This window comes from Calonectris borealis, chromosome 7, assembly GCF_964195595.1.
Source record: "Calonectris borealis chromosome 7, bCalBor7.hap1.2, whole genome shotgun sequence".
In the NCBI taxonomy this organism is placed as follows: domain Eukaryota; kingdom Metazoa; phylum Chordata; class Aves; order Procellariiformes; family Procellariidae; genus Calonectris; species Calonectris borealis.
In genome coordinates this window covers 13,785,580-13,813,178 of record NC_134318.1, presented here as the reverse complement: position 1 = coordinate 13,813,178, position 27,599 = coordinate 13,785,580, and the positions used below count along the sequence as shown (strand labels likewise).

At 37.2% G+C, this 27,599-nt stretch overlaps 1 protein-coding gene across 2 annotated transcripts in view; it reads right to left on the bottom strand.

Moving 5' to 3' along the window:
* Positions 1-494: 494 nt before the first annotated feature.
* The window catches only part of PARG (poly(ADP-ribose) glycohydrolase), a 72,934-nt gene continuing 45,829 nt past the window's right edge, over positions 495-27,599 (bottom strand). For both annotated transcript variants that reach the window (XM_075154324.1, XM_075154323.1), the window contains exons 11-18: positions 25,173-25,233; positions 24,435-24,510; positions 21,913-22,060; positions 15,558-15,636; positions 14,644-14,752; positions 10,276-10,381; positions 4,782-4,910; positions 495-4,009 (exon numbers count right to left, since the gene is read on the bottom strand). In XM_075154324.1, coding sequence (XP_075010425.1) covers positions 3,840-4,009; positions 4,782-4,910; positions 10,276-10,381; positions 14,644-14,752; positions 15,558-15,636; positions 21,913-22,060; positions 24,435-24,510; positions 25,173-25,233 — 878 coding nt within the window. In that variant the 3' untranslated portion in view covers positions 495-3,839. The remainder of the gene's footprint in view (positions 4,010-4,781; positions 4,911-10,275; positions 10,382-14,643; positions 14,753-15,557; positions 15,637-21,912; positions 22,061-24,434; positions 24,511-25,172; positions 25,234-27,599) is intronic.

Genomic DNA, 27,599 nt, shown 5'->3' with positions numbered 1-27,599 from the left:
AAACAAGATTTTTGAAAAACAGTTCTAAATCTTTTCACTTAGGAAGATGTCAGTCTCACTTTTACAAACCATGCAAACATTTATGCAACACGTTCATTATTTATATCTTTTTAGGGTTTTATTCACTTTTATTTAGTTATATTTCCTTCATGAAGTTCAAAGAATAATCAAACGCTTGCTTACCAAAAGCAAATTGGGAATTAACATTGGAATGTCTGCATATGGCCATACACACGTGTGAAATCTCACACTGATGCTAACACCCTTCCAACTTACAGTAGCTACTTCCTTTGTACATTGCTACGCAGATGGCAGCAACCGCTACAGTATTGTACAGTAAGAATAAATTACTTAGCTATATTGTATGTGTCAAAATACTTGAATTATTAAATTTACTGCTAGAACTATCTGTAGTATTGTGCCATGTACATTCGAATGTGCTGGAACTTCTGTGTCCTGGAAAGTATATTACGAGACAAAGCACACAATATTGCTTCAGTCAGAATTTTTTAATCATATTCCTACAAAATCATGTAAACATTAGCATACAGATCCAGAAAAATCAATATAATATAATGGTGCATAAACTGTAAGTTTAGAAGAATGTTGGGAACACTTCAACAGTTTATAAATTAATATATACAGTAATGGGTACTCATCATTAGATAAGAACACCTCAAAACCAAGGAATTTAGGTGCAAGAGCTGTAAAACAACAGAAGTGCTCCAACACCAAACTTGACTATGAGGCAACATTGCAATCTACATGACTGCCTGTTGTTGTTTCGTATTAAGCATTCATTTTAGCTGCTAGAAAGTATAAAACAAAAGTTTTGGTAGGAAGTTTATTTTTATTTGAAATCATATAGCAAACATCTCTAAAGTAATAAAAACCCCAAAAAACGGAATACTCCAGAAACAGTTTTGTAGAAGAGTGAAACTGAAGCTTACGAGGCTGCACAAGAGATCATCAGCACCTCCATTCCACGCTACTTCAAACAGAGCACCAGAAGGCGTCTCTAGCTAAAGAAAACGTTTCAGGTAGAAGGGTGGGTGAAGGGGAAAAGAAAGAAAGATGCAGAGCACATACTGGGCTGATGCAAAATTCCTGCTTCCACATGCAGCATTCTGGGCAGTTTAGCTCTTTATTGGATTAGAAAGTCATGGGAATGTAACACCATTGTTAATTTGTTAACTTTGGGCTATTTTGCTTAAAAAAACCCCAAAACAACCAAGAAAAATATTATCTTCAGCCTGTCTGCGATCAAAGTAATATTCAAAGTGTCCTTACAACATTGCCCTTTACAAGATCAGGGACACCCAGTAGAATGCAGGATATATCACTCTTATTCAGATGACACATTAAACAGAAAATGAGTTGTTATTTTCCTTCTCTCCTGTCCACACAACCATATTTCATAGGGGGAAAAAAATGTACGGTAAACATATCCTAAAGAATGATCTCAAATAAAAGGCATTATTATTATTATTAGAAAATTCTCAGATATCAGTGAAAATACAGACTACATAAAATGACTAGGATTATCCTGGAAACACCTGACACTGCAAAAACTCTCTTCACTGGATACCCTCTAATATGATCTTCAGAGAATCTTTCCAAAGTTAAGTATATTTTTCTGTTTCTAGAGTTGAAGTAGAATTTTATGCCATCTTATTTGCGTACATTTTTCATACCTGACAAGTCACTTCCCCTAACAATGAAAATTAATATTGCACTAATAAAGATGTATTTATTTACAATAAAGACGAGGTCATATCTAGCCACCTAAAGCTTTTTGCTGTATTTTCTTTCAGTTGTTTAGGAACAAATTCTGATCACCTTTTCTATAGGGAATCCTGAGTAGTAAGGTGAAGAAGGTTTGGCAGATAGCACCGATTTTCTATCACTTGTCTTAATTAACAGGGTACATTTATCATTGGCAATGCATCTAGAAGCACTATCATAGTTGAATCTAAATGCCCAAATAAGCGCTTATTATAAAACACTGTTATTCCTACTGCCAGCATCTGAGCCAACACTGAAACACCAGGAGCAGGAGAAAAGATTGCCACTAACTCTGAGGACACAGGTTGCAAACACAGAAAAAGGCCTGAAATTCTAGCCCAGATCTTTTCCTTATAATGGATAGGGGTGGAGAAAACTACAGCTGGTGGGAAGAATAGGAAGAAACCCTCAAACTGCTCTGCCACCTTCCAAGCAACACGCTTCCAAGCTGCCTGCTTCGCATTAATGCAGAGGGGCAGCATCTGCAGGTATTTATAAGTGACCCAAACTCTTTGCTATTGCTTCCACCACAGCAGCTCAAGCTGCGAGTGCTTTATTGTAAGCCAGACTGCCAACAGCTTCCAGCATTTAATTACCATGTTGTGTTTCAGGCTTGGAGAGGTTTTATCTGACATTAGCCGAAAAGGTTTGTTGATACTAGAGCCTTAGCTCACTACATTTCCTGCTGCGGTTTTTCCCTGTATTGCTAAACTGGTAATGGCAACCATGACAGATCAGAAAATCTAACACAGAAGAGGCTAAACTTAGCAATTTGGGCTTAAACTTAAACTGGGTTCAAATTACTAATAGACAAACGTTTCATTGGATAGGCCCCGTACACAGACCTGGAAAAGTTTTATCACCGATGTATCTGCAGTTTTGTGTAAACTATTAATGTACTACAGCAATGCTAATTTGGTATTCACAGAGATAGTAATAGCACAGTTTTTACACATCTTTTGCCCTCTCTTCATTGTTATTGTTCCCAAGCCTAAAGAGACACAGGCGCAAACTCCTAACAAGACCTCATGTTCTTATCTGTAGCCTGCAGACTTTCCTCCCACTGATACATAAGTGATTTCCATTTCTTCACTGACGTTATCCCATGGGGATCTTATACTCACATATATGCATACTGCGATAAAGGAGAACTGATATGACAATATAAACACAACTAGCAGACCTTAATTCAAAGGATATTGCCACCAACAGTAAACCTTGAGAAACTTCAAATATACTAACATGTCTAAAACCTTGTTCAATGTTGTAACAGATAGCACCAACAAAATGGTATTTAAGAGTTTCATGTGAAAATGTTTCCCTCTGCTTCTAATTTTGGTCACATTTCTTATTTTCTCACTCTCCGATACTTTGTTTTCTCTCTACTTCTTCATGCTAACTTTTGTGTCTGATTCGATAAAGACAATGCAGTTGTGAAATCCATTATAGCTCCTCCGGAATCTTTCAATTTTTAACCATTTATTAAAAAAAAAAAAAGGAGATTAAATCCAGGACATTTTAAGTTAAATGAATGAAAAAGCTGATAAGAACAATGAAGGTACCATGGCAGTGTTAAGGAGGTAATCGAATTATGACAACTTTCAGTAGGAACGATCATTACAATGCTTCTCTCTAAAATCATCCCAGGAGTTACATGGCTGCCTCTACTCCAGCACTAAGCTTACATGAGAAATCTAGATGAGATCTCTGAAAAATAAAGGCAAAGGAGTACAGAGAAATCTTCTGAAGTCTTTCAGCAATCTCTTGACTGAAATACAAATGTGTACCAAAATATCCTGCTTAACAAGGTATAATGCAAACCAGTTTTACCACAGAAATCTTTTCTGTACATACACAAACAAGGTTTTCATGTATGAAACCGTCAAACAAAAAAATCTCGTCTCTCAAAGGTGGGGTTTTTCTGTTTGGGTGTTATACATAACTACCAATGCAGTCAATATATATTAAGTTAAGCCAATTCATACATTATACCCAGCAATTCACAATATACCAGTGGGAGGAGATGAACAATATTCTGATCAAACACATTTATTTTAATCCTCAAAGCACAACCCTTTTTCTTCATCATCATCATCATCAGTAGAATCTGCATAGGACTCAATGGTGTTGTATATGAAAGAGTACAGCTTGACATCTGGTCCTGAAGTAGAACAGCTTCTGCATTCTTCATTGTAATATCTCAGTAACAGCCTATAAATATCCCCTTAAAAATAAAAAGAAATAATTAAAAAACAGGTAAAATCACGCCATCTGAAGAATGTATGATTGCAAATGAAGACTAGAAATGCACACTCGCACTGAGATAGTGGCTAGGAACATTTCTTCAAGTGAGCAATGAAAGAGGAGGTAGACAACTGTATAAGGGGAACGTGACTGTTTCCAAGTCTGTTCAGAACATAGGGTGGGCTCCCTCAACTTTCTGCTGAGCCTTCTGCACAAGCTATCCGAACATTAGGCTTGCATACGTATTACTTACAAATGTATTGCCAATTACCTAGCTTTGTGCTTCTGTCCCAGCAATTAAAGACATGTAACAATTACAGTGGGGCAATGGATACACTGCTTTTCTTCTATTGCTACTGGATAACACATCTGAACACATCTTGCAGGATCAAGCCAGAAACACTATAAGAAAATCTGTATCAAGAATGCATAAGCAGATTTTCCCTTTTTAAAGCATTTTGAGTTATATTAAAAACTTTTGCAAACCTTCTACCACATGTATCTGTATTTTCCAAATTCTGGAACGTAACTCCCAAGTGAATTAGAAAAGGATTCTAGAAGTCTTCTAACAGATTAACACTGCGCAGCAGACCCTGAATCAGAAGAGTTCCCCACTCTGGAAACAGCTACAAATAGACCAAGATTTATTTGCTTGCGTTCAGGACTTGATGACAATAATTCCTACTGGACAATTTCCACTTACAGAGACAGTTAAGTCTCTTTGCTTCATGAAAAGATTTCTTTATGCTTACCAATAGTTTGGCCCTTCTCACAGAGAAAAGTGTGCATGCTGTAAATATCCCGCATGAGCTCCACATCTCCGAAGGTAAAATAAACAACATCACGTCCAGCCTCAGCAGCTGCCAGTATCTGTATTAAGGCTGAAACAACAAAAAAGATTACACACATGAATACAGGATAAAGCAATTTGCTGAAGGGAAAAACACAGCTTAAGTTTACAGCAAATAATTGTACCACCCATCTCCAGGTGAACGCTGCAAAGCAATTTGAACAATGGCTAGATAAGTATTACTACCAATTTAAAAACAAAGTAAGAATACTGGGCACTGCAGCTCAGAGTGTTGAAGTATTCTGCTGGAGTCACTAGTGACAACCACTCTTACTTTCCAGATAAGCAATGTGCTTAAAAAATCAAAGGGTGGTTTTTTTTTTTGGTCCATGTCCGTCCCCAAGCAGCATGCAGCCATTAAATATCCAATAAACGTGTACGACAGCATAAGATGACAGAGCACCATCGTACATCCTGGTTTAAGCTGCTTGCATCGAGTCACAAATAGTGGGGTAAAAAGCATCTATTAGGACATACTATTTCCATTCTCTGCCACCCTTCAGAAGGAATGGAGCCAACCCTTTCACTAGGTAAGCTACACAAAGCAGGAGCTGACCCAACCTTTAGCTCCCAAGAGATCTATGGTTCTGCAGTCTCTTACTGTGCAATTTAAGGTGTCCATCTTGCCTATAACAGAAGTATGCAGCATGGAATATGATGGCTCGTTCTGACCTATAAAAAGTGAGTGGCGATGCCAAGAATGCAATTCAGGTTATTTAACTTCCAGCTTTTATGTCAAACTCGCTGGATCAAGCTGCATCCCAAGTTCTGTCAATGGCTAACATTACAAAATAGACAGACTTTGTTTTTCTATAACAGAAAAGAAAGAAGAATGCTTCCTATCTTGGAAACAGATCTTTGAAGATTTATCTTAAGAAATCATCTGGGGTACTGATCAATGGTCCAGCTGAGCCAAGCTAATGACCCACTGCAATTGGAGAAAGTGGCTCTGGTCCAGCTATGTTTTCTCCCTTCTCACCCACCTCCTGACTTTTCTGCAACTCTCAGGTGCTCATCAGACATCTCACTGAGCCAATTCCATTCACCAACCTGGCAGAAAAGTTATACGACAAAAGAATAAAAGCTAATTGTTTTCTGCTACATTAGCAGTTGAATTGGCTGAGTGAAGGGTTTGCTAAGAGCCAGAGCGATGCAAGGGAGGGCACCAGACCATGCAGCCAAGAACAGGGAACCGGAGAAGAAAAACCAGGACCCTTTTAGGTAGCACCAAACTATTACAAGAGCACAGCTTTTTCATCAACCAGTATTGCGAGGCTGGAGTGTCACAGATGCATGCAATCAATCACACATTCATTTCAGGTAATGTTACAACAGTCCAAATAATGGACCCCAGCAACTATTTAATCTATTGCGGCTTGTCGTATTTCAGAACCTATGGGTGCAGTTCTGATATTAATTCTTTCCTTTTTTATCCAGTAAGTAGAGTTAATTAAAATGTGATTAATATTGTCTTTGTAAAGATTAATTTTAAATAAAATAGCGTATGTACTGCATTACCACCTGCTAGTGGAAACTAAATAGAAAGCTGTTCCTAGCTCAGCTCAAGAATCTTCACATTTTTAAACAGAGACCTAATAAAATACCGCATTCTTTAATCAAAAAACCCTCTTGTAAACCCATAGCTAAAATTATAAATTACATGATTCACATGTGAAATTAATCTCAATCTGGGAATGATATTTTAATTAAACTACTGAACCAGCTGTGGATTTGGTAAAGCTTCAGTAGTTCAGTTTTTAAAGGGTCTAATTAACTAGCTTGCATAGGGGAACAGAACCTAATGAATCTTATTATTCATTACAAACAAACAATGCAATTGCACTTTACAGAAGATATTAAAAATATCATACTGTTTATTTTGAGTTGCTATAAATCTTATGAAACGAGGGTCAACATTTTTGTCAAGAGTCTTCACAATCTTCTGGGCATTAATGATATATAATCCCATGTAAAATTTCCATGCTACTGATACAGAAAGGAGCATCACAGGAAGAGCAATAGAGCTTGTGGTACAGAGGACTGGAGGGATTTGGGCTCTTTTGCCCCTTGCACCCAGCTGATGTGATCCCATTTAACTCTTCTGGACTCGCACCTGAAGGCTGTGCTGACATACCTTCTTCTACCACCTAGGGAGGGCGGTAGAAGCATAATACAAACCCCTCTGAGGACCCAACTATCCTCACAGGCCCTACATGTTCAGTCCCTTTTATCCAGAGGAAAGGATGTTAAGACCAGGGACTTCCCTGCTGCGGTACCATGGCGGCAGCGCAGCCAGAGTCCGGGTATCGGTGCGAGGAAAGCGGCACCAGAGACACAGGAGGGGCAAGCAGAGCGGAACTCTGCTACTGCAGGCGCAGCAATGCTGTGCTGGGTTAAACACCCAATGCTCCTTGTGTCGTTGCCTATTGTGTAAGTTCAGAACTGCAGTACTATCACGGTAGCACCTCAATATCACACGCTTTTACATGAGGCAAGATGCATGCTTTTCTCCCCTTCCACTAACCCTACAAGGGTCTTTTTAAAGCTGATGGCAGCCTTCCTATTGCACTTTATTTTCTCAGATAAATTAGAACACCAATTCAGCTAAAGAGTACTTTCTCACAATTGTTAAAAGTTAAATTTATGTATTTATGAGATGCCTCATCAGATCATCTCCTTTGCATTTTCAATAAAACAACACTTTTCCAATCTTTAGACAGTTGCACAGAGTCCCTGCAGCTAGTAATTGTTAAACTACCCTCTGGTTTGAAGAGCAAGACAAGATCTTCCACCTTCTCCCAATTATATGGATACACTTTTTTCAGTATTGAAAGTCTTAAGTTTATACTGAAATTCTGTGTAAATATCCCTAACTGAGCTGGAATCTGTCTTGTTTACATACTAGGTCTTTAATTTATAAAGCCAGATTATTTTTTTCTTCCCTTAAGATGACTTTAGTTTTCGCATCATCTGTGACCTTGAGTGAAACCATATTTTACACACAATCATGTTCCTTTAATTCGTGACTAAAAAAATCATGTAAAGTATCATAATGCATTATGGCACTTATCCAGTTATATCCAATTACATCAAATACTTTGGTGGTTCTGAAGTTACAGATCCCAATACTACTTCTGAAAGGACAAGGGTGTATATTTAAGAATGTTAAATGAAAAAGCAAGATTTTAAACTATGAAAACTATTTTATCATCGCAATGCACTGTCGAGTCTGTGTAGTCAACAAAAGCTATTTATTTGGGTTCAGTGAAACCGTGATACTGATAATCTCAGAGTTTTCTACAACATATTCCGAAATGAAGAATTTATTCTCCAGTGTAAGAAATTTGCTTATAATAAAGTGAAACCACTGAGAGAATTTGCAGTTCAGAATAACCCTATACAGCATTTTAAAACAAAAGGGAGAAACACCTTTAGCACTTATGACTGTACAGGGAGTATCTGTGAACTAGACAAGATTTCATTTGGTTATCACACATCAAATGCAACTCTATTCTGACAAAAACACACATGACAAACTACTGTACTCTTTTCGTAGCTCATAGTTTACAAAAAAAAGAATGAAGCCATCTTGTTTCTAGTCAGCATCAGCTCAGAGAAAAACGTCACATGTTAAATGACTAGCTTCATATCCCATAGCACATCACTGTCATTTAATTCTCTTTATTAAGTATGGATTTTTCAGAGCCAACTAAGAAATTAAGCAGAGTTTACAAAAAGAGTAACTTAAGTGCAAGTTAAACCAATGTCTGTCTTTGTAAGGTCTGCCAAAAGAACAGGAGAAGACTTGAGAGTACACGCATAGATTTAGATTAATTTTTCCCAATGGCAACAACAAGTTACAGCACTGCTAAGTGTTAATTCTCGCAGACTTTAGGAAAAAAAAAAAGGTTGATCCAAAACCAGAGGAAAAAGTTACATAAATGAAAGCTCAAACTAAAATATTAAGTTAAAATAAAACTGAGAGAATGTTCAAGTCTTTACATGTTCTTGTTCTGCCCAGGGTTCATACCCAAGTTACGAAGCACCACATCTCATGGCTCATTTCTTTGTCTACATCAAAGACTTTTCTTAGGGGCTACCTCACCAAATGGACTCAGCAATGGTGGTCTTTGTCAGTATGCTTCAGTTTTGAGCTCTGACCGATGGGGAGAGGAAGCAAAGCATTGCAGTGAGCAATCCCTATTCTAAAAGTCACATCCAGTGTTGAACAAATAATGGCTTAGGTCAGATGAGCCATTTTTATCAGAAACCCATACATTAAAAAAAGTATACATGGGATATTACGGTAGAGATCCAAGAGGAAGCCTTATGCAAATCAAAGCATTTATTAAACCTTCCTAACATAATCATAATCAAGTATGATCAGATCCTGCAGTAAATACTACTTCTGATATTGATGATCTGCACTTGGCAACCCATTTTATCTAATGGAAATCAAAACACAACTGTCAGGAAATCAATGAGCATTGAGAAAAAAATAGATGCTCAATGAATAAAACACATTAAGAAAGAAAACTAATGAAGCTGGTAGCCTGATGATTGTTTGTCTCAATGTAACTACCTAAAGCTGTTCAGAAAAGCAGATTTTAAATACTCTCCAAATGTCTGAAAACAACAAAAATGTAAATTTCTACTTAGAACTATATGCATCAGGATATCAATTTAAATGTCAGGATCCATCAGTTCTTGACTCGATAGGAAAAAGTCTTAAATTAATGTAGGCATGTGATATCTGCCGCATTATAAATACTCCAATTAAAAATAAAAGAACATGAGAAAGTGAATGACAGCATGCAAGTCAGGAAAGAAAGAAGCATGTCTGAGTGACTGGAAACCTCTCTGGCATACAGCAATATATTAAGGAGAGAAACTAAACATTAAGCATTGCCAGCAAGTTTGTGAAGCCTTGCAAATTACCAGGTACTTTAAACAGCTTTGCAGAGATACAAATTTTAGGCATAATCTAAAAAGACTGCTCCACAAAGGTCAACTGATTTATACGACTGAGAACTGCAATGGACTCGTTCTTTTGTGAACCAATATTGTGTGTCTGTGGTTTCGAAGGTTTCAGTGCTACAGGTCCTTGTAAACCTGGCATTTCACCATTATGTACTTACCTCAAACTTTAAACTGAAAATAGCATATAAAAGCAGCAGCGTGCGTTTTTATTGTTTAAGGCCACATTATTCATGGCCTAAAGATCAATGCTAACGAACCAGTTCTATGGACAGTTTAACTATTATTCCAATTCTTGGCTAAAATGTATTAATTTGAACAAAACCAAAAAACGTACTTGAACAAAAAAAAAATAAGGCCAAGAATCAACATCTAAGTTATATGATTCATTTGGACATTAAAGAATTGCTACAATTTACCTTTTAATCGGGAGTCCCCTCCAAAGGCACCACATCCCCAGTTTCCTGTGGCTATTGCAGAGAGATGTTGAGGTGGAACATTGGGTCGAGAGAAGCCACAGTAGGCCTGCAGGCAGACAAGAGTCAGAAGATGAAGTTGACAGGCAATCTGGTGCAATATTTTAAAACAGTAAGATGATAACAATAATCAGTATTGTCTTCTAGCAATACCAAATTCAAACTACTTCAATACACCATTAGTCTTCCTTTAAATTTAAGGTCAGTCACCAAAGAATTTAAGGCAAGAAGAATTTTGCCTTATTTGGATCCAAGTTAAAAATTAGATACAGGTGCTGACTCCTAGAGATTTCATCACAGCTACAGGAAACTTTTCAGGATAGCCAGAGCAGAGAATAACTTTGACAGTAGATTGTTCCATGTTTGTTGCTTTTCAGCCCATTTAGCATACATGACAGCTGAACTGCTGTATCCAGTATTACTGAAATTCCTCAAAACTGAAAATAAAATACAAAATGGCATCTTAGAATGCCATAATGCAATAAATGAGGGTCTAATGCAATAAATGAGGGTAGGAGGAAAAACTGTGATATTTTTGAGAAATCTTGAGTAAAGGCAGGTGCTTCCGTGTATAGAAAAAAGGGTAAATCTCTTTGGGAAGTTTTTCAATAGTACAAAAATTTATTGAATTGGTACAGATTGAAGTACCCACGGTTTCACTCCAATCTAAGCTGCAAATTCAGACTTCTGTCAGTTATAGTTTAGCAGGGTACTATGATTCAGAGTTTGCATAAGGAACACTTACATATCATCAGATGCATGCAGCTTCTTGAGCTCTTTCAAGTCAGAGTTATTAATGTACTTAATGTCCAAAGCACGTTTGTACGAAACTGGTGGGCCGAGCAAGCCAGTACTCTGGCTGTGTGGACAATAATTCTTCAAACTCCATCCTCCCAGAGAGGGAAATGGATTGGTGTTGCAAAGGGATGCCATTTTCTTTTCAGCTTTTACTTAATGGGCATGTATTTCTCAACTCGCCAGGACATAGAGAACAAAAACTGTCTCGTCAGACACAGTAAGAAAGTCAGCAAATACTTGGAAGGACTTCAGCAGCAATGAAAAAAAATATCTAAGGAAGTGCTCCCCTATGATTTTTCATAGCAAACAAAGGATAAAGATAAAACTAATCACTTTTTTAAAAAAGAGACAATGCACCAATATTTTAAATATGTTTCACGTAGGAATACAGGAATATGAAAGCTTTCTGTGCAGTTTTAAAGCAGTTGCTTCCATATGGGAAGTAGAAGAGCTGTTCCTTTTGAACTACATAAATTAATCTGTTTTTAAATTGTACACAACTTCAAATATATGGTATCTCATATTATTTAGAAGTGTGTGATGTTTATAATTGGTTTGTTTTCATATAAAACTGTGTTATATATAGTTCTCACAGCTAACACGATTTGAAATGTAATTGTTCTGCATACCATAATTCTTAGGGAAGCATTTCTTGCCAAATATGAAGCTGTAGCTTTTTTTAATTGGTGACTATCAAAATAGGCTTAATGACATGTATGAGTGGGATTGCAAGCCCAATTATAAGTTAGTCGTTCCTTAAGATTTGGAAGGTGAAACTTGCAGCTGGAAAAATTATTGCTAGTGAGAGTCTTTATTAGGCAATAATCTCAAGGGGCTAGCAAGGATGAAACAGTGACATCTCTTACACATATATCTGCAAATCTTAATGCTTAAATCAGATACAATGATTTTTTTTCTTATTCTGAACAGCTGACTTAAGACAATATTAATCTTGTTTTCTGAGTATGGGTTAAACCAGAAACAAGGGTCAGACTCAGACAGCTACCTTTTGAGAAAAATAACCGAGAGTGAACATCTGGTTCTTTAAGACAGATGGATCTTATAAAGGAGAAAACATGCAGGCTTATAAGAAAATACAAGTTGTAAGAAGAATCACTTTAAGTTGTTTCAATCATTTCCTAACATCTAACAAAATAACAGACAAACAAAAGAACCTCTGGACACTGAGCTGTGTCTACTAATACATAATACACTCGTATTTCAAAGCCTGTGTGCATATACTGTGCTTACTGAGTCCTGATTTATTAAATCATAATAGAGAGTTGCAGATTATTCCATCAACTTGTTTTCACCCATAGAAAAATCTTAAGGTTAATATTCATTTTAAATCAAACTGAGAAAACCCACCACAGCACATCCAAAAATATCTGATTTGCTAAAATATTATAGAACCTCCAATAAACTTAATGAAATTTTTACTGTAGTAAACAGAGAATTAACTCAGGCTTAAAGTTTTCTTTAAATACCAATCAGTCCTCATCAAACAACAGCAGCCAAACCGACACATTGTGTGAAAGTTGCATGGATCTACCATAATTTGTTTTAAAAATCCAAACCCAATCAATAATATTGAAAATTGTAGGCAGATCATAAATTCACTAGAGTAGGTAATTTGAATTTTGTACTAAGATATCACTGAAGTTTATAAAATTTATTTACTGTCTTTTTCAGGGCTAATTTCATTACCAACCATGAAGAAACAAGCTGATGAATGTTACTTTAGTCAAGATGCTAAGGTTTTATGACTATATTAAATTAGCCCTTCAGCACCGTACATCATTGCGGGGGGTGGGGGGGTGGGGAAAAGCGCTTTGCAGCTGAGAATTTGGAACACACTGCCCTATGTTTGAATTTATTTAAAATGCATCCTATATTATTCTATCCCCTCCTATACTACAGAAAGCAGGAGAATTTAACAACGGTAGTACTGTGTCCTTATATTCAACACCCTAGCTAAAGCAGAGGCCCTCTGCATCTATAAACGTAGAAGCACACTAAGCAGACTTTGTTGTTAGCATATTTTGAACCCAAATATAAGCACACTAACATAGTATAACTCTGTAAGCATTCTTGTACTCAACTGCCCAGTAAAAATAGCATTGCCATTGCTATAACAGGCCACAGACCTTTCACTACCTATGCCTTATGCTAGCCATGCAAGGTCCTCATTCTGGCCCGTTAGCTGCCTTATTAACGTAGGAGAATTTGCTATGTGAACTGGAGATTGATACCAGGCATCTCTTGTTAGGAGATAAATTTTATGTGTGGGATAACAGCAAAGGCCTTGAAAACATTGGCACAGGTTGAAAGCTAAGGCCTCAGAACTATAAACAGCTCACTGATGGCAATAGCTAGTCATTGAAAAAGTACAACCGCAAGAGCTGGGAAAAGACTGCCTTAGCTTCAAGAAAAGAAGCAGCAGCAAAGCAAGAAGAAAAACAAACATGAAAATTGCAGCCATGCAACATGATAAAGCACCTGCCATGGCTTGGGAAAATAACCCCATGTTCCCAAACATTATGCAGCATATAGCCCAGGGCAGAGACCAAGGGCTGGGAACTATCTAGAAGCTCAAGTATCTTATTTAAAGACAAGATCCCAAATTAGGGAGGGCAGGGGAGAGAAAAAAGATGCCCACCGCAGTTCCAGCTTCCCTTGTCAAAGAGCTCTTCAGCCTGGCAACTTTGATGACTAAGACTATCAAGGACCATAGCCATTGGAGCAGTACCTACACAGCTAACGTAGGTAAGGTCAAGGACTGACTGCTTTGAATACATAGTGATAATGATTAATAACGTGTAAGAATTATTAGTAGGAAGTGTGCTGTTTCTGAATGTCTGTCTAAAATTTTTGTTTAAAGGATTAAAACTGGCCTGATTTATCAGTCTTCTGAAGACCTCCATCACTGTAAGCTCTAACTGGCATGTATATACACATATTGAGTTGCAACAGCCCTGACAGCTATTGTGCAAATAAAGATAGGAGATTTATGAACAGCTGGATCTGATCTCAAGAAGACATCAATGTATGAAAAGATAAACTCCCACAGCAATACCCCAAGAGCAAACAAGAAAGGTGGAAGAAAAGCAAGAGGCACCGTATTTATGAACTGTCATCATGTTAAAACATCAGGCACCCCCTTCTCCACCTTGACTGCAGGGCTGAGTAGGATTCAGCAGAGCCAATCATGGGAAGAGAACTTAAAATCATAATTTAGAAGCAGGACAGGGAAGAGTTAACAAAATGTATATTCAAATTTCATTTATATTTTTGAAAGTTAAATAAAATACACCTTTGAATAGCATATCAAAGGGTAAGAGTCATTCTATTTGACAAGCTTCTGCTTTAACATTGGACAGCAAAACCCTGAAGTACGCCTTTTATAAGAGACACAACTAAGCAAGAACTTCCTCAGCTGAACATAATAATACAAAAATATTTGAAAAGGTACTATAAACATTAGACTGCAGGCCATTATAAGAAGTTACTGGCCTTGTTGAGCTCTCTTCTAATTTTCTCTGGACCAAACTGATCAAGGAAACGTCTGAAGTGAAATGCATCTATAGCAACAATTTCAGTGTAGCGTCGCTGCCATTCATCCCTAAAATTGGAGGGAGGAGAAAAGTAGATGACATTAGTTGTTTAATATTGGCTATATAATCATGATCCAAAATGAGCAATTTCCTGCAGAGCTTCTCTGTTAGAAGAAGGTAGAAAGGTGAGCTCATAACAGACAATGGAGCAATTTTTTCTTTGTGGGTCAGAAATGAAAGCAGCATCAGAAATGAGACAGGTCTCCCTATGAATTTAGAAATATGCTGGCTAGACTTTGGGCATAAATGTGAAACAAATCTAATTACACAGCACTATTTATTAAGTACGTAAGAACACCGCAAGGTTAAAGAAAAGCACTTTGGCTCACATTTAAATGAGAGTACATTGTGTATGTTTCTATACCAAATGAATAATTCTGTGTATACACTATGATAACATTGTTGGAGAAATAAATTCAAGAGCTCAGAGCTTTCTGCTCAGATTCATGATATTAAACCTTATTTTGCCACACATCAGCTGCACTGTGGCACTTGAGGTATCATTGTCAAACTTCTTGTGACATTACCATCCACAGTTCAGTCAGTATCTTAACAAAAATTTGGATTAAATACTTACAACTGTAAAAGATGTTGGTTTAAGAACTGACATATTGGCAGGTACCACTTATTAGCATTAATATCTCATTATTAATTGAGATAACTTTCTTAGCTGGTTGGCTCTACTGAAGAGAGCAGGATCAAACAGTCAAATTCTCTATTAAGGCAAATGCTAGGAAATAATTAAAGCACCAAGTTTTCAAATTTATAACATTTATTTATTCCTTCCCTTGAAATATTTATGTGGAACTTTACCTTGGGGTCTTATCTTCGTGGCTTCTTGCCCACCGGTAAGTTTCTGCATAGCCTGTATACTCACTGTACTGCTCAGTACCTGAAACAAATGATTTTCCATATTACATACAAAATATGTACATATTTTTTCACTTGGTAAATCTTTCATAGGAATCACTGCTTCTCCGAATGAACACGCAGCTCTCAGAAGCAATGGAAAATAGAGATTCATATCTGCATCAAGAATACAAGATCTTCTTGTAACCAGTAGAAGCTTCTTTTCCACAGATGATGTGTAGCAACCACCATAGAACATTACGAGTACAGATCTATGTATGCTGTCCAATATATAACAAGAAGATAGTTTTCAACTTTGCCACTCTCAAGTTCAATAGCTTCTCAATAAACTGCCTGTCATCTTTGAAGTTTTACTAATATCTGATCAACAAAGACTTAACTGGTGAGCCTTCGCACCACCAGCATTTTGCTTTTCTCTTTTCTTTTTTGAGGCTACTACCTGTAAACACAATGATAAAATAGTCATTCCACTATTGAAAACGTGGCAACCGTACTTCATCACAATTTAGCAAACATCTGGGCTGACAGTTTAGGAAACACGAGAAGAAAAATATAAAGAGATTCAAAAGCGTAGGTGGTGAGCTATATGTTTATACATTTTATTTCTCTAACAAGTTTTATTTCTCTTAACAAAATCAAAATCCATAAAGCCAAAGAAAACCCTGATGGTCAGAAACCAGAAGCAGATTTCCAGCATGCCAGTGTTACCCAGTTTGTTGCCCTACAGTCTCTTGAGGGCAACCTTACATAAGGACAGGTGGGACTGTTAAGCTTCCTCGCCTCATTGCCCAATAGACCTTTTTCCCTTGTTACTGTTTTGTTTTACATTTGTTCAGCATGATTTCTGCCCTATGGTTCCTGACACAAATTCTCAGATATCACAGAAATTAATGGCACCGAACGGACCGAAAAGCCACTGCTCTCAGCTGTGGCTGTCAGTACCAAGAAGCTACTTCTGTAAAAGCTTGAGGACCCACAAAACCATGGCTGGAACATACTTGGCTGCTTTGTGAAAAAGTCCAGCAGGGTATCTTGGCAAGCATGAAGGGCTGTAACAAAGTAGCTCATTAAGGCCTCCAGTAATTTTAGCTATTATGCTCTGCTACGCCAACTCCTTTTCAAAGGTTTATCCCAAGACCCAGGAGGAGAGCGTTTTAACTGAGAGTAAGGATCATAATCTTTCTAAAAGGCTGCCTTTCACCTCATTTTACCAAACTCCAGGACCTTGCTTCAAAACCTGGGGATGCACAAATGCTTCAAAGAAATACTCCTAAAGTAATGCCACAGCAAAATCACAACTTTGCCCCCTGTTTTGAGCTCGCAACAGCTGAATTTCAAAAGTAGGGGACTGAAAAGAATACCTTGTTTGGAAAATTTCAACTCATACAGGTACAGTTTGGCACAAGTTATAAACAATAAGAGTAAGAAGAGAACTGTTAAGCAACCCCGTAATTACAAACGGTGACACCAGCTATGCCTATAAATATAATAGAAAAATAGATTTTAGAAAGACATGTAAGATGACAGCTCAAAACATCTGTTTACTAAGACGAGTAATGCCTAACTATTGCACAGATCGGTGATACTCTGAGAATACAAATGCTTAAATTTAATCTGTACGTTTTTCAATCTCTAAATAAAAATAAAATGAAAGTTGAACAATCAGAAACATAAAACTATTCACTTTTAACCTCATCTGACAAGGGAGTTTGAATGTTTGCTTTTAGTAGTCTCAAGCACAGGAAACACAAGCTGTTAAAAACTGTTTAAAATGATGCATATACTTCAAGACATTTTCCCTATTTACCCAAATTAATTTTAACTGAAAAGACTTACCAGTGCTTCTTTAACTCACGTGCCCTATTATCCATTCATTATTTATTTAGATTTGTCTAGATGATTAACCATACTGAGGGCACACGAATTCCACTCAAGGCTATTTTGAAGAGTTGCAATGCAAAATGAGTGGAATAGTAAAAGATTCCTCACCAAGAATTCACTTCCTGTTACAAAATCAAAGTCCCCAAAATTGTGATGGCAGAATATGCCTATATATTCCCGCACATCCATGCCCTCATACAAAGGACAACTGTGAGCAGCTTAAATGTTGAGAAGTCAGCCTTCTAATCGAATTGTAGGCTATCAATCTTCAGTAAGACTTTTCCTGACATAGGTAAAATTCAGTTTTACTGATATACTTGGAAAAAGTGTCTGAGCAAATAGTAAGAAAAGACAGACAAGGGAAGTATGTGACTTTTCTGAGAGCTCTCTTTAGGGGACAACCCAGCAAAACTTCCAACTTTGAAAAAGAAGCATTTCCTTTGGTGTCTAGCATGTGGAAAGAAAAGACTAGGTTATCAAGATACTGTAACAGGATAGATTAAATGACAAAGTATTAAGCTGACTTTTTCAAGGTTCATTGTTTTCATTAATTTTTGTGGAAGTGCAGTGTCTGATGACAAAAGCACCAGGAAACAAACAAGCAAATACACATATATATTAAAAAAAAAAAGTATCAATAACAGAGAAACTCAAAGAAATCACACGAACTCTAAATTCATGCCCCAGAAACCCAAAGTTAATGAAAATCAATGGGTTTTCATAAGTGAAGCTCTGGAAATTTGTCAGACAAAAAGGGTTATTCAACTGGCAGCACTTTTACCTGTGAACTACTGGGATACAAACTGCTTTTGCTGGGAGAACATAAGCAGTACGGGATAAATTGGATATGCTAATGTTTCTGGTGAATCTTTTTTCTTCCCATAAAAAAACAAAAGGGGTAAAAAAAGCCAAGCCACAAATAGAGCATAATAGCACAGTTCCATCAGAACTTTAAAAACAAGCTACAAAAACTAAAAAAGCCTACCTGAAGTCAAAAGAAAGTATATACAAGTATCATTCAAACATATATTCTTTGTGAAACTTGTAATAGTTACAGCATCAGACAAACGGTGAAATTGCCCAGTGTTAGTGCTTATGGGACCTCATCCATCTAGAAAGAGTTGCAATTATTACTAAAAATAAATATACCTTTCTCAGGCTCTGTAGCTTTTCATTTGCATATGATCTGTATGCATTATAAAGTTCCCAGGGATTGGGAAAAAAACCCACCATACTGTCCCTCTAGTATTTCTTATGAGCTAGAAATTATACCTCTGAAGAGGCAGTACCACTACCACTGAATAAAAAGGAGTACATGTGAAAAGCACAGGAGTATAGTTTGTAGTCACCAATACAAATGCACATTTACAGCCAAAAGTGAGGGGAAGGTCCTTCTCTCCCTTTCAATCAGTTTTTCTGATACTTATCTTGCGCCACCATTAGTCTTCTGGCTCTCCAGACAGTGGCACGATCAGCCTGCTAAATCCAGCTGAAAAACAATTTTTCACCTCTGAGTAAATTTTCAGCTGAACCAATTATCTGATCTCATTTACTGCATGGGTAATGTGCTTAGAAATCTCTGAAAATGCATCACTAAGTCAGGAATGGCCGTGGTTCAACCTGTAGATTTAAAGCAAACATGGAACACAGCTCATCTGCTCTTAACGCTGCCTGAGTATACATGAACTCAAGGGGAGGGGGCGGGGGGAAGAAAAAAAAACTGAATGAAAAACACTGACACTTATTCACAGCTCTACCAGAAATGCAGCTGTGGGAATCTCTGTAGGTAGATGTCTGTGTTGAAGAACTTGACTGTTTGCATGACCAGTTCCATATTCATTACAGCAGTGATCTTAACCAGATACTGTGCAATCACAACAAATTTAATTTCTCTCCAATTTCTCAGACTCTTCTGCAAACTTAAGCTACACAGTTATACCCATTAGGCCGCTGAGTCAAGATGCATCATAAAGAATGTAATTTATCAAGAGGATTGTGACACGCAGTGGAGACTTGGCCAAGAACCGAGGTGGAAGAGCTCCAGGGATGAAATGAAAATGATAGAATGGCCATTTCCATTAGAGAAGAACACCATATCACAAACACTAACTGCAAAACACTATAAAGTACTCAAGAAAACTAAAATAATATTGCCGCAGTGAAAAAACGTCCTCACCTTTATTTGTTCATGGCAAATCACTATTTTTTTGCAGGGGAATGGAAGAAGTTCTTTCAAAACATTCATTTAGTGTTTTCCCCCAATCAGTTATTACACAGACTGATAGCTGCGCTCTGTTTTTACCCTCCCCATAAGAGCCTCACCTGGAAAACAGTACTTCAGTATGTTAATCTTGTTACAGTATTATATCCAAAATACACAACAGAAATCAGCGATGGCCAAGAATTTTCTGACTCATTTTTTTAAAAGGTAATCACAAAAGCCAATTTATCAAAAAGTTTTCACAGAAAAGGCATTAATTTTGGCAGGGTGGAAAAAAAAACAAAATAAAACACTGTCTTAAAAAGGTTACCAAGTATAAGACTGAAAACAAAAGATGCTCTGCCCAGTACAATCAATAGCTCAGGACAGAGTAAGATTTGCAAGATCTAAGCTCAAATGTCTACTGTGCGTGCATGTGAGAGAAAGAAGTGCTTTAGAAGGACTTTTCCAAGAAATGTGTGTACAAATGTACAAATTCCTGACTGTTGAGGCAGTTCAGGTAACTAAAACCAACATTTTTACTACAACAGACTGAAAAATACGAAATATGCAAAATCTATTACAATATTGGCCCAGAGGATCTCTCTGATAAAGTATTTTTTCTTTAGAACTGTTCTTTAGAGTAAATAAAAAAATATTATAGCATCATTTTATTTTTCAGTCATGAAAAGTGCTCACTGTGTTCCCCTGTATAGAACTGAGACACACACAGCATGACCTGGGCTTCTCCAGTTCTTAATAGTGACATTTGGGTTTTGATGCTAACTGTTTTGATCCAATGGATAATAAAACATTCCAAGGTCTACGACAGAGGTGGAAACAAAAGGAAAAACACTTTCAGCAAAGCACTGGACAGACAGCGCATCTTCCTACACAGCCCCTCAAGAACATACTGGAGAAGCATTTAGTTTTTTATGTTGGAATTACGAACCCATAACTAACTTACAAGTAACACAAACACGTTTGTAACTCACAAGGTCAAAATCCTTAAGAGACATTTCCTGACTTTCTACCCTTTTTAATGGATGCTGATTTTCTCCTCTTCCATTTCCTCTCCTTTTTGGTGACCAGAAGGCAGTTCCTGTTCTCAGAGTTTCCAATCTCATTGATCACATCAAATGTTACAAATTCCAGACAGGAACAAAAAAAAAACCCCTGCATTAATGCATTAACAGAAGCATTACCTGCTGTCCTCGTTTCATCTGGGATAGAGTTAATTTTCTTCCTAGTAGCTGGCATAGTGCTGTGTTTTGGATTTAGGATGAGAATAATGTTGATAGCAACAACTAAAACATTAGTGTGTTAAGTAGTGCTTACACTAGTCAAGGACTTTTCAGCTTCCCATGCTTGCCAGGTGCACAAGAAGCTGGGAGGGAGCACAGCCAGGACAGCTGACCCAAGCTGGCCAAAGGGATATTCCATACACATACTATATGATGTCATGATCAGTATATAAACTAGGGGGAGTTGACCGGGGGGCAGTGATCGCTGCTTGGGGACTGGCTGGATATCGGTCAGCGGGTGGTGAGCAGTTGCATCACTTGTTTTTCCTGGGTTGTGTTCCTCCCCCTCTCTCTCATTGTTTTCCTTTTCATTACAATTTTTTAAATAATAATAATAATAATAATTATTATTATTATTATTATTATTATATTTTTCAATTATTAAACTGTTTTTATACCAACCCACGAGTTTTCTTACTTTTGCTCTTCAGATTCTCTCCCCCATCCCACCGAGGGGGTGGGAAGGTGAGTGAGCAGCCATGTGGTGCTTGGTTGCCAACTAGGGTTAAAGCACAACACCTGCTAATAGCTAGGACCAGCTAATAGCTGGTAATTGTGGCTTTTACCTATATTGCCCAACAGTATTCTTTAGCTAGGTCTAAAGACACTGAGTCCTCAAACACATTTATATAGGATAAAAAAAGTTTGTCTCCTGTCTGTTTGCTATCTTTTTTTTTTGTTTGTTTTCTTTTTGTTGTTTTGTTTCCTTCACAAAACATCTATCGGAACAGCGGCCCTATGGTCTTAAGAGGTGGGGTGAAGAAGGATGCTCTTTTTCAACTGAGTATTGACTTACTTTTTTTTCTTCTTTTTTTATCCCTACAGCATGTAAACATACTAAACTTCAACTTGAAATATATTTTCTGTATATAAAACCAGAATAAGATGTGAAACATTTTCTGCAAAGACTAACCTGTGATGATAAGACATTCATTGTGATCCAAGACTTCAGTGATGAGCCTCGATACAATCAGTTCTGGGTTGATTAAGAAACGAATTTCTTCTTGTACTAGTCCTGCCCCAGTCACACCACCTCCAACAAAACGGTTTGCAAAATCAACCTAACAAAAATACATTTGGGAGGATTATGAGATAAGCAAGCAGCATAAAATCCTTTCATTTACCAAGGTAAACAAAGTCCTGTATAATTTTCAATAATTCTGTTGAAATCTGCTACTATCACTTAAAAATACAAGCAGCAGGACAGAGCCTGATTAACAGCATGCCTTTCTGGTTTTTTCCTTTCTACTTCTCAGAAAGCTTAAAACAACACAAGTGAGATATTACACAGCAAAATAAAGTTTTGCATCTCAAATGCTCTGAATCCAAGTTTTGTGGGTTTTCTTTGAAGCGCACATATTTAAGAATAAACCACATTTCAGTAAATGTGAAAGGTAAAAACACCAAATTACAGTATTCTTTTTGCATTTTATGGACATTGAAGAATTATTAAGTTGTCCTTTAATAAGCATTCTGCCCCAGCTGTTCACACTGAAGCATTTTTAGATTAGCATTGCCCCTGTACTAGTTGTTCTATACCTAAAAGAATCCCTTAGAATTCTCCTTGAAATGCACTTGAACAAGGCAAGTAATTTTGATCGTTAAGGTTTCTGCTTGAAACAGAGAAGCTCTGGACTCTATGTTTTGCTGCAATAATACATATTTTGCAAATCACATTTTTATATAGACAACAGTTTTAAAAGGATTTGGTTTATTCAATAAAGTGATTACTATTTATGCAAATTAACTGCCCACATAAATTTATAATTTCAAAAAGTCACTTCATCTTTCAAATGCTATTAGCTTCTTTCTTATTTTTATTTAGACAGCTGATGAGAGCACATTTACAGGAGGGGAACAAAAGTTGCTGGAGTGACATGAACATCTGTGTAGATTACAAACTGATTCAGGAGACAGAGTCAAGTCTAAAGCACACAGAGAGCCAGCCACTAAAACAGCAAGCGTTCCTGAAGTCTATCCTGAAAATACCAACACACTTCAGTTTTTGCTGAACTTGACTATGATACAAAAAAGTAGCATGAAAACTACCCAAATGTTCAGTGCATCAGGGCCCCAAATGCACTTTAACTGTTCCGAGTAGCCCCACCTTGGGCCCCCATCCTCGCACCCGTACAAACACACACCCTTGTCCCAAACCTTGCCCGAGTAGCCCCACCTTGGGCCCCCATCCTCGCACCCGTACAAACACACACCCTTGTCCCAAACCTTGCCCAAGACACATCATGTACGGGCCCATGCCCAGCCCCATCCTCTGCTGGTGCCCACTTCCTGACCGGTCATCTAGGATTGACCTTGGAGACCTGACTCATCACCTTGCCTTTGTCTGATGACCACCAGCCTGTCAGCAGAAACTGACACCATCCCTATTGTCACCATCCCTGCTCTGCTTGTCCCAGCCAGCAACCCTGCCCGCTGAGGCCGGGGTCACTGTGGACTCCTGCATCGTCTTGCCTTGGTCATCCTGCTCCCTCCTGGAGTGAGCGCTCTCTGTCTGAGCAGAGATACTTTGTCTGATAAGACTTGAAGTAGCCAGGAGGAAAAATATCACATCCTAGGCAATACTCACTTTTACAGAGTGCAACAGAAGCAGTACATGGAAAGGCATAATTCAACCTTCTCTCACCTCTGAGGTTATAGTATAGTTGAATAGAGAGACAGCAGAAAAATGGTTTTATTGAGCAGTTGCTGAGTTCTTAATAATTTCAATACACATTTGAGTGCTCAACTTTCATAAAGTCATGAGACATTTTAAAGTTTGAGCAAAAAACATCACAGAAAAAAGTCCTCCTATTCTCCCTCTTCCTCTTCCTTTGCAGCACTTGTTCCTGGCTAAAAAAGTTGTAATTTTTTTTTTTTTTGGTAAATGAACTCTAGAAAGCAGACTACAACAAACTACTAATTTGAAAACTCAAGTGTGTTCCTTGCTATAGATATGGACAGGACATCCTCCTTATGAATTTCTTTTGCTGACTGGCTCCCAGACCGAAACAGTGGTGCTGGCAGCAGCAAGAAAGTCTCCTGAACCACTGACCTGGTCACTGTCTGGGGCACAAAAATAATTTTTTTAAAATAAACTGAAACCCTTGACAACTCATCAAGTTGTCACTCAGCCTGAAACTTTTATCTTGTCAATCTTTGATCCTGGTTTGAACCAAAAGACCTGAAGCTGTCCAGGGCTTGTGATTTTCTGTCAGCTCTTTCTGTACCAGGTACATGTGCAAACCTAGATGAGCTGGGGAATATTGACAGTACTAAGACTGCCCTTGGAATTGATTTTGATGTTTCTTTTACATTGCATAACATCTTGTCATTTAAGTCAATTGAGGATAAACAAATAACTTTGTTAAGCTGGCAGACCATAAAAGTATGACAAAAACATGACATAAAGCCACATTTACTGTTATATGCACTTACCTGTAGCATACCTTGTCCATTGCTTTCGATGGTGCCTTCATAGGTGACATGCAACCGAGATAGTTTTTTCTGAGATCTATCATTGAGGAAAAATATTGTACAGAAAGGATGATTACAGAATCTCCACACAAAGGCATCTATTTTAAAAGAAAACCCATCCAAACCCAAACTTCTTACACACTTTTACATAAGGTGATTTAAAAAAAACCCTGATGGATTGAAGAAAATGCATTTGCTGTTCAGAAACAATTTGTAAAGGTTTAACATAGTCAATTGTTCAGTTTCTCCACCTCTTTCACCATAAAACTCCAAATTTGAAATTGAAGTTCTAGGTTTTTCACATAAGTTTGTCCCACATTAACTTGCTAACCAGCAAGAAAGCTGCAACACCTGTGTTTTCATGCTGGTTATCACCCATACTTCATCATATTTCCCGTCATTTCTGAAATCAAGTCATCTCTCTCTTTTTTCCCCATTCAAGCAACAGCACCAAAGATGTGCTACTGTTTTAAAAGTCGTTAAGACTTGTTGGCTTCACAGGCAAACAAACATACTGGAAAACTCAGGGCACTCAAACTACTTGTGGCAGTTCACCCACTTTCCTCTGTATTTCTCTCCATCACAATCCATACCAAACATTTTCTATAGTACTTCCAGGCCTAAATCAATTCCATATGAATGGGATTCAGTTATCATTGATTTAAGAAATTTCTTACATTAACAGGATGTGTGACTTACCTTTCCCAGTCTGGAAACTCCTGGAGACACTGCCTTGTAAACGTCACCAATCCCGTAGGTTCTACAGGCAAACCAACCCCAGAGAAAAATGTATTAACTGCTGGAGCTTTAGTCTTTAGATTATTTTAAGTGGTAAGCTTTTAAAATTACAACAAACATAATTCTTGGCAGAAACACAAGAGCTTAACTTTCCTGAAGAGCAGCTTTGAATCTTCCCCTGACAGCCCATGCTCAAATTGAAAACAAGTAACACGAAGACCAAAACATTCACTTCTCTTCTCCCTTTGGAGTTTGAGTATTTTTCTTTTTCCAGATCAAGGGAAAACTATTTCTTAAGTGATTTTCACTTAAACTGTAAACACTACTAGAAAGACTCGATAGTTGAAGTTAAAGTAAAATGTGCTGCCACTTAGAAAAAAAGAAATTGTAAACCTTTAGAGGTTACTACTGTTCAGTGTCAATAGGCAATGCACAGAGTACTTAACCTATGGATGGATGAAGCAGCAGCTTCAAGAAGTCCTACTATGTCAATGAAGATGCAGTGTTAGTGGATTCTAAATCAATCCGTTTTCAGCACTACCAGGGTGCTAGTGAAATCCACTGTATTTCAAATGAGAAAACACTCCTGCCCTCAAGCGAAAAAGAGGAGCCATTTGCTCATTGCAGGAAGGATGCATTATCATCTTCTCTCCTTATTTTACTCAAAAAAGTTGAGTTTCGCAACAGAAAGAAAATATCAACCTTTTATTAGGCGATGTCATCCTAATAAAAACTTCATTTGAGACTCATTTCTTTGCTCCAGTAAATCTACTGTGCTGGCTTGTGAAAAACATTCAAAACAGTATGTAAAGCACAAACATATCCTTCCAAAAGCCTTAAATAATCCTATGCTTTTCTTCAGAATTATAGGGGTTTAGGGAAAAAAAGGGTTGCTTGCTCTTAAAAAGAGTGCATAGCTTTCAGTAATCAAGTGCTTTTCCACAAGAGAACTCTGGTATCAGTGGCGATATTTTGCAAATTAAGCATTCACCTTTTGAGCACAAAGTCTTCAGCTGATAGTCTCCACTGTGTTCTTTTACAAGGAATTCAATTACAAATTGAATTTTCTTGCAAAAAGAGTTGAAAAATTATTACAGTAATTTATAGAGCTAAGTTACTTCAGTCTTACTAATTCCTTGGACAAAAAAGAACAAGAAATAGGGTCTTTTAAAAGTATGATAGGAATTTTTAATTCAAGAAAAGAGCACTCAAGAATCTCATTAAATATTATTTGAGGTTATAACATTAAGAAATCTAATACGGTAGTTTCATAAAGCATGTTCCCAACAGATTTCATATGCACAGGGGGTCAGGGACAGCTGCATAAATTTAGGATTTGGTTTGCATGAAAACATTATTACTCAAGCATAAAAAAAAGCTACTAAACTGTATCTCTTCTCAGTCCCACACATAGATCACAATTTACTATATACCTCAGAGATTTAGTTCTATTGACATTGCTGAAAGTTTGATAGCTGAAACAGGATGTAGCTGCATTTAATTTGTGGTGAATTAAAATGATGAACTGAAGACAGACTGAACCAAGTAAAGGGATTTTTATATTTAATAGCTTAAAGCTGTCTTTCTTTTAAACCCTTCTGAGAGAATATGAAGCTAATAATGTAATACTGACACATAAAGAAAAAGTTATTTTAAAAAAATACTATAATAAGGATTTTGCTGGAGATGTGATGTATGCTACTGCACTAAAATCTCTTCCTCCCCCAAAATACACTATATAAGCTCTGATACAGTTCTCACAAAAATAAATCTGTTTTTGAAAGCTTATGCAGATGTTCAAATTCATGGTAACAACAGAAGATCTGACTATGCACACTAAGGAAAATACCGCACTAACTTCTAAAGAGTTGGGGATATCTCATGTCTTGCTATCACTTGTTTTATTTGAAACAGGCAAACTTCACAACAGCTTTGCTTTGGGAGAATAGAAGGGAAAAACCTGAACTATCAACACAAGTAGGGGAAAAATCTCTCAGAACTACAAACATTATAGTCAAAGGACTAAACGTGCATACTGCAGGAAATCTGAAGCTTGGTTCAGAATCTTTAAGCCTGTGATTTTAATGACTACATATGGTGCTAAGTTCCCTCTACATTCTCACTCTGATGCGGTGCATCAAGTAGGTGCATATATTACAAACATTATTCATATGTATATTTATATATACACATACACACATTTATATACACAGACACTTTTTATATATACATAAAGGGGGGTGAAAATATATCTCTATATATTTTACACCCCCCCCGTATATACATATATATCAGAAAAAAGAAAACAGAATAAGCTCTGTGCAAAAAATTTAATTGCATGCATCATCTATGTGAGAAGAAGTGACATTAATATGAACATCAGTGTAC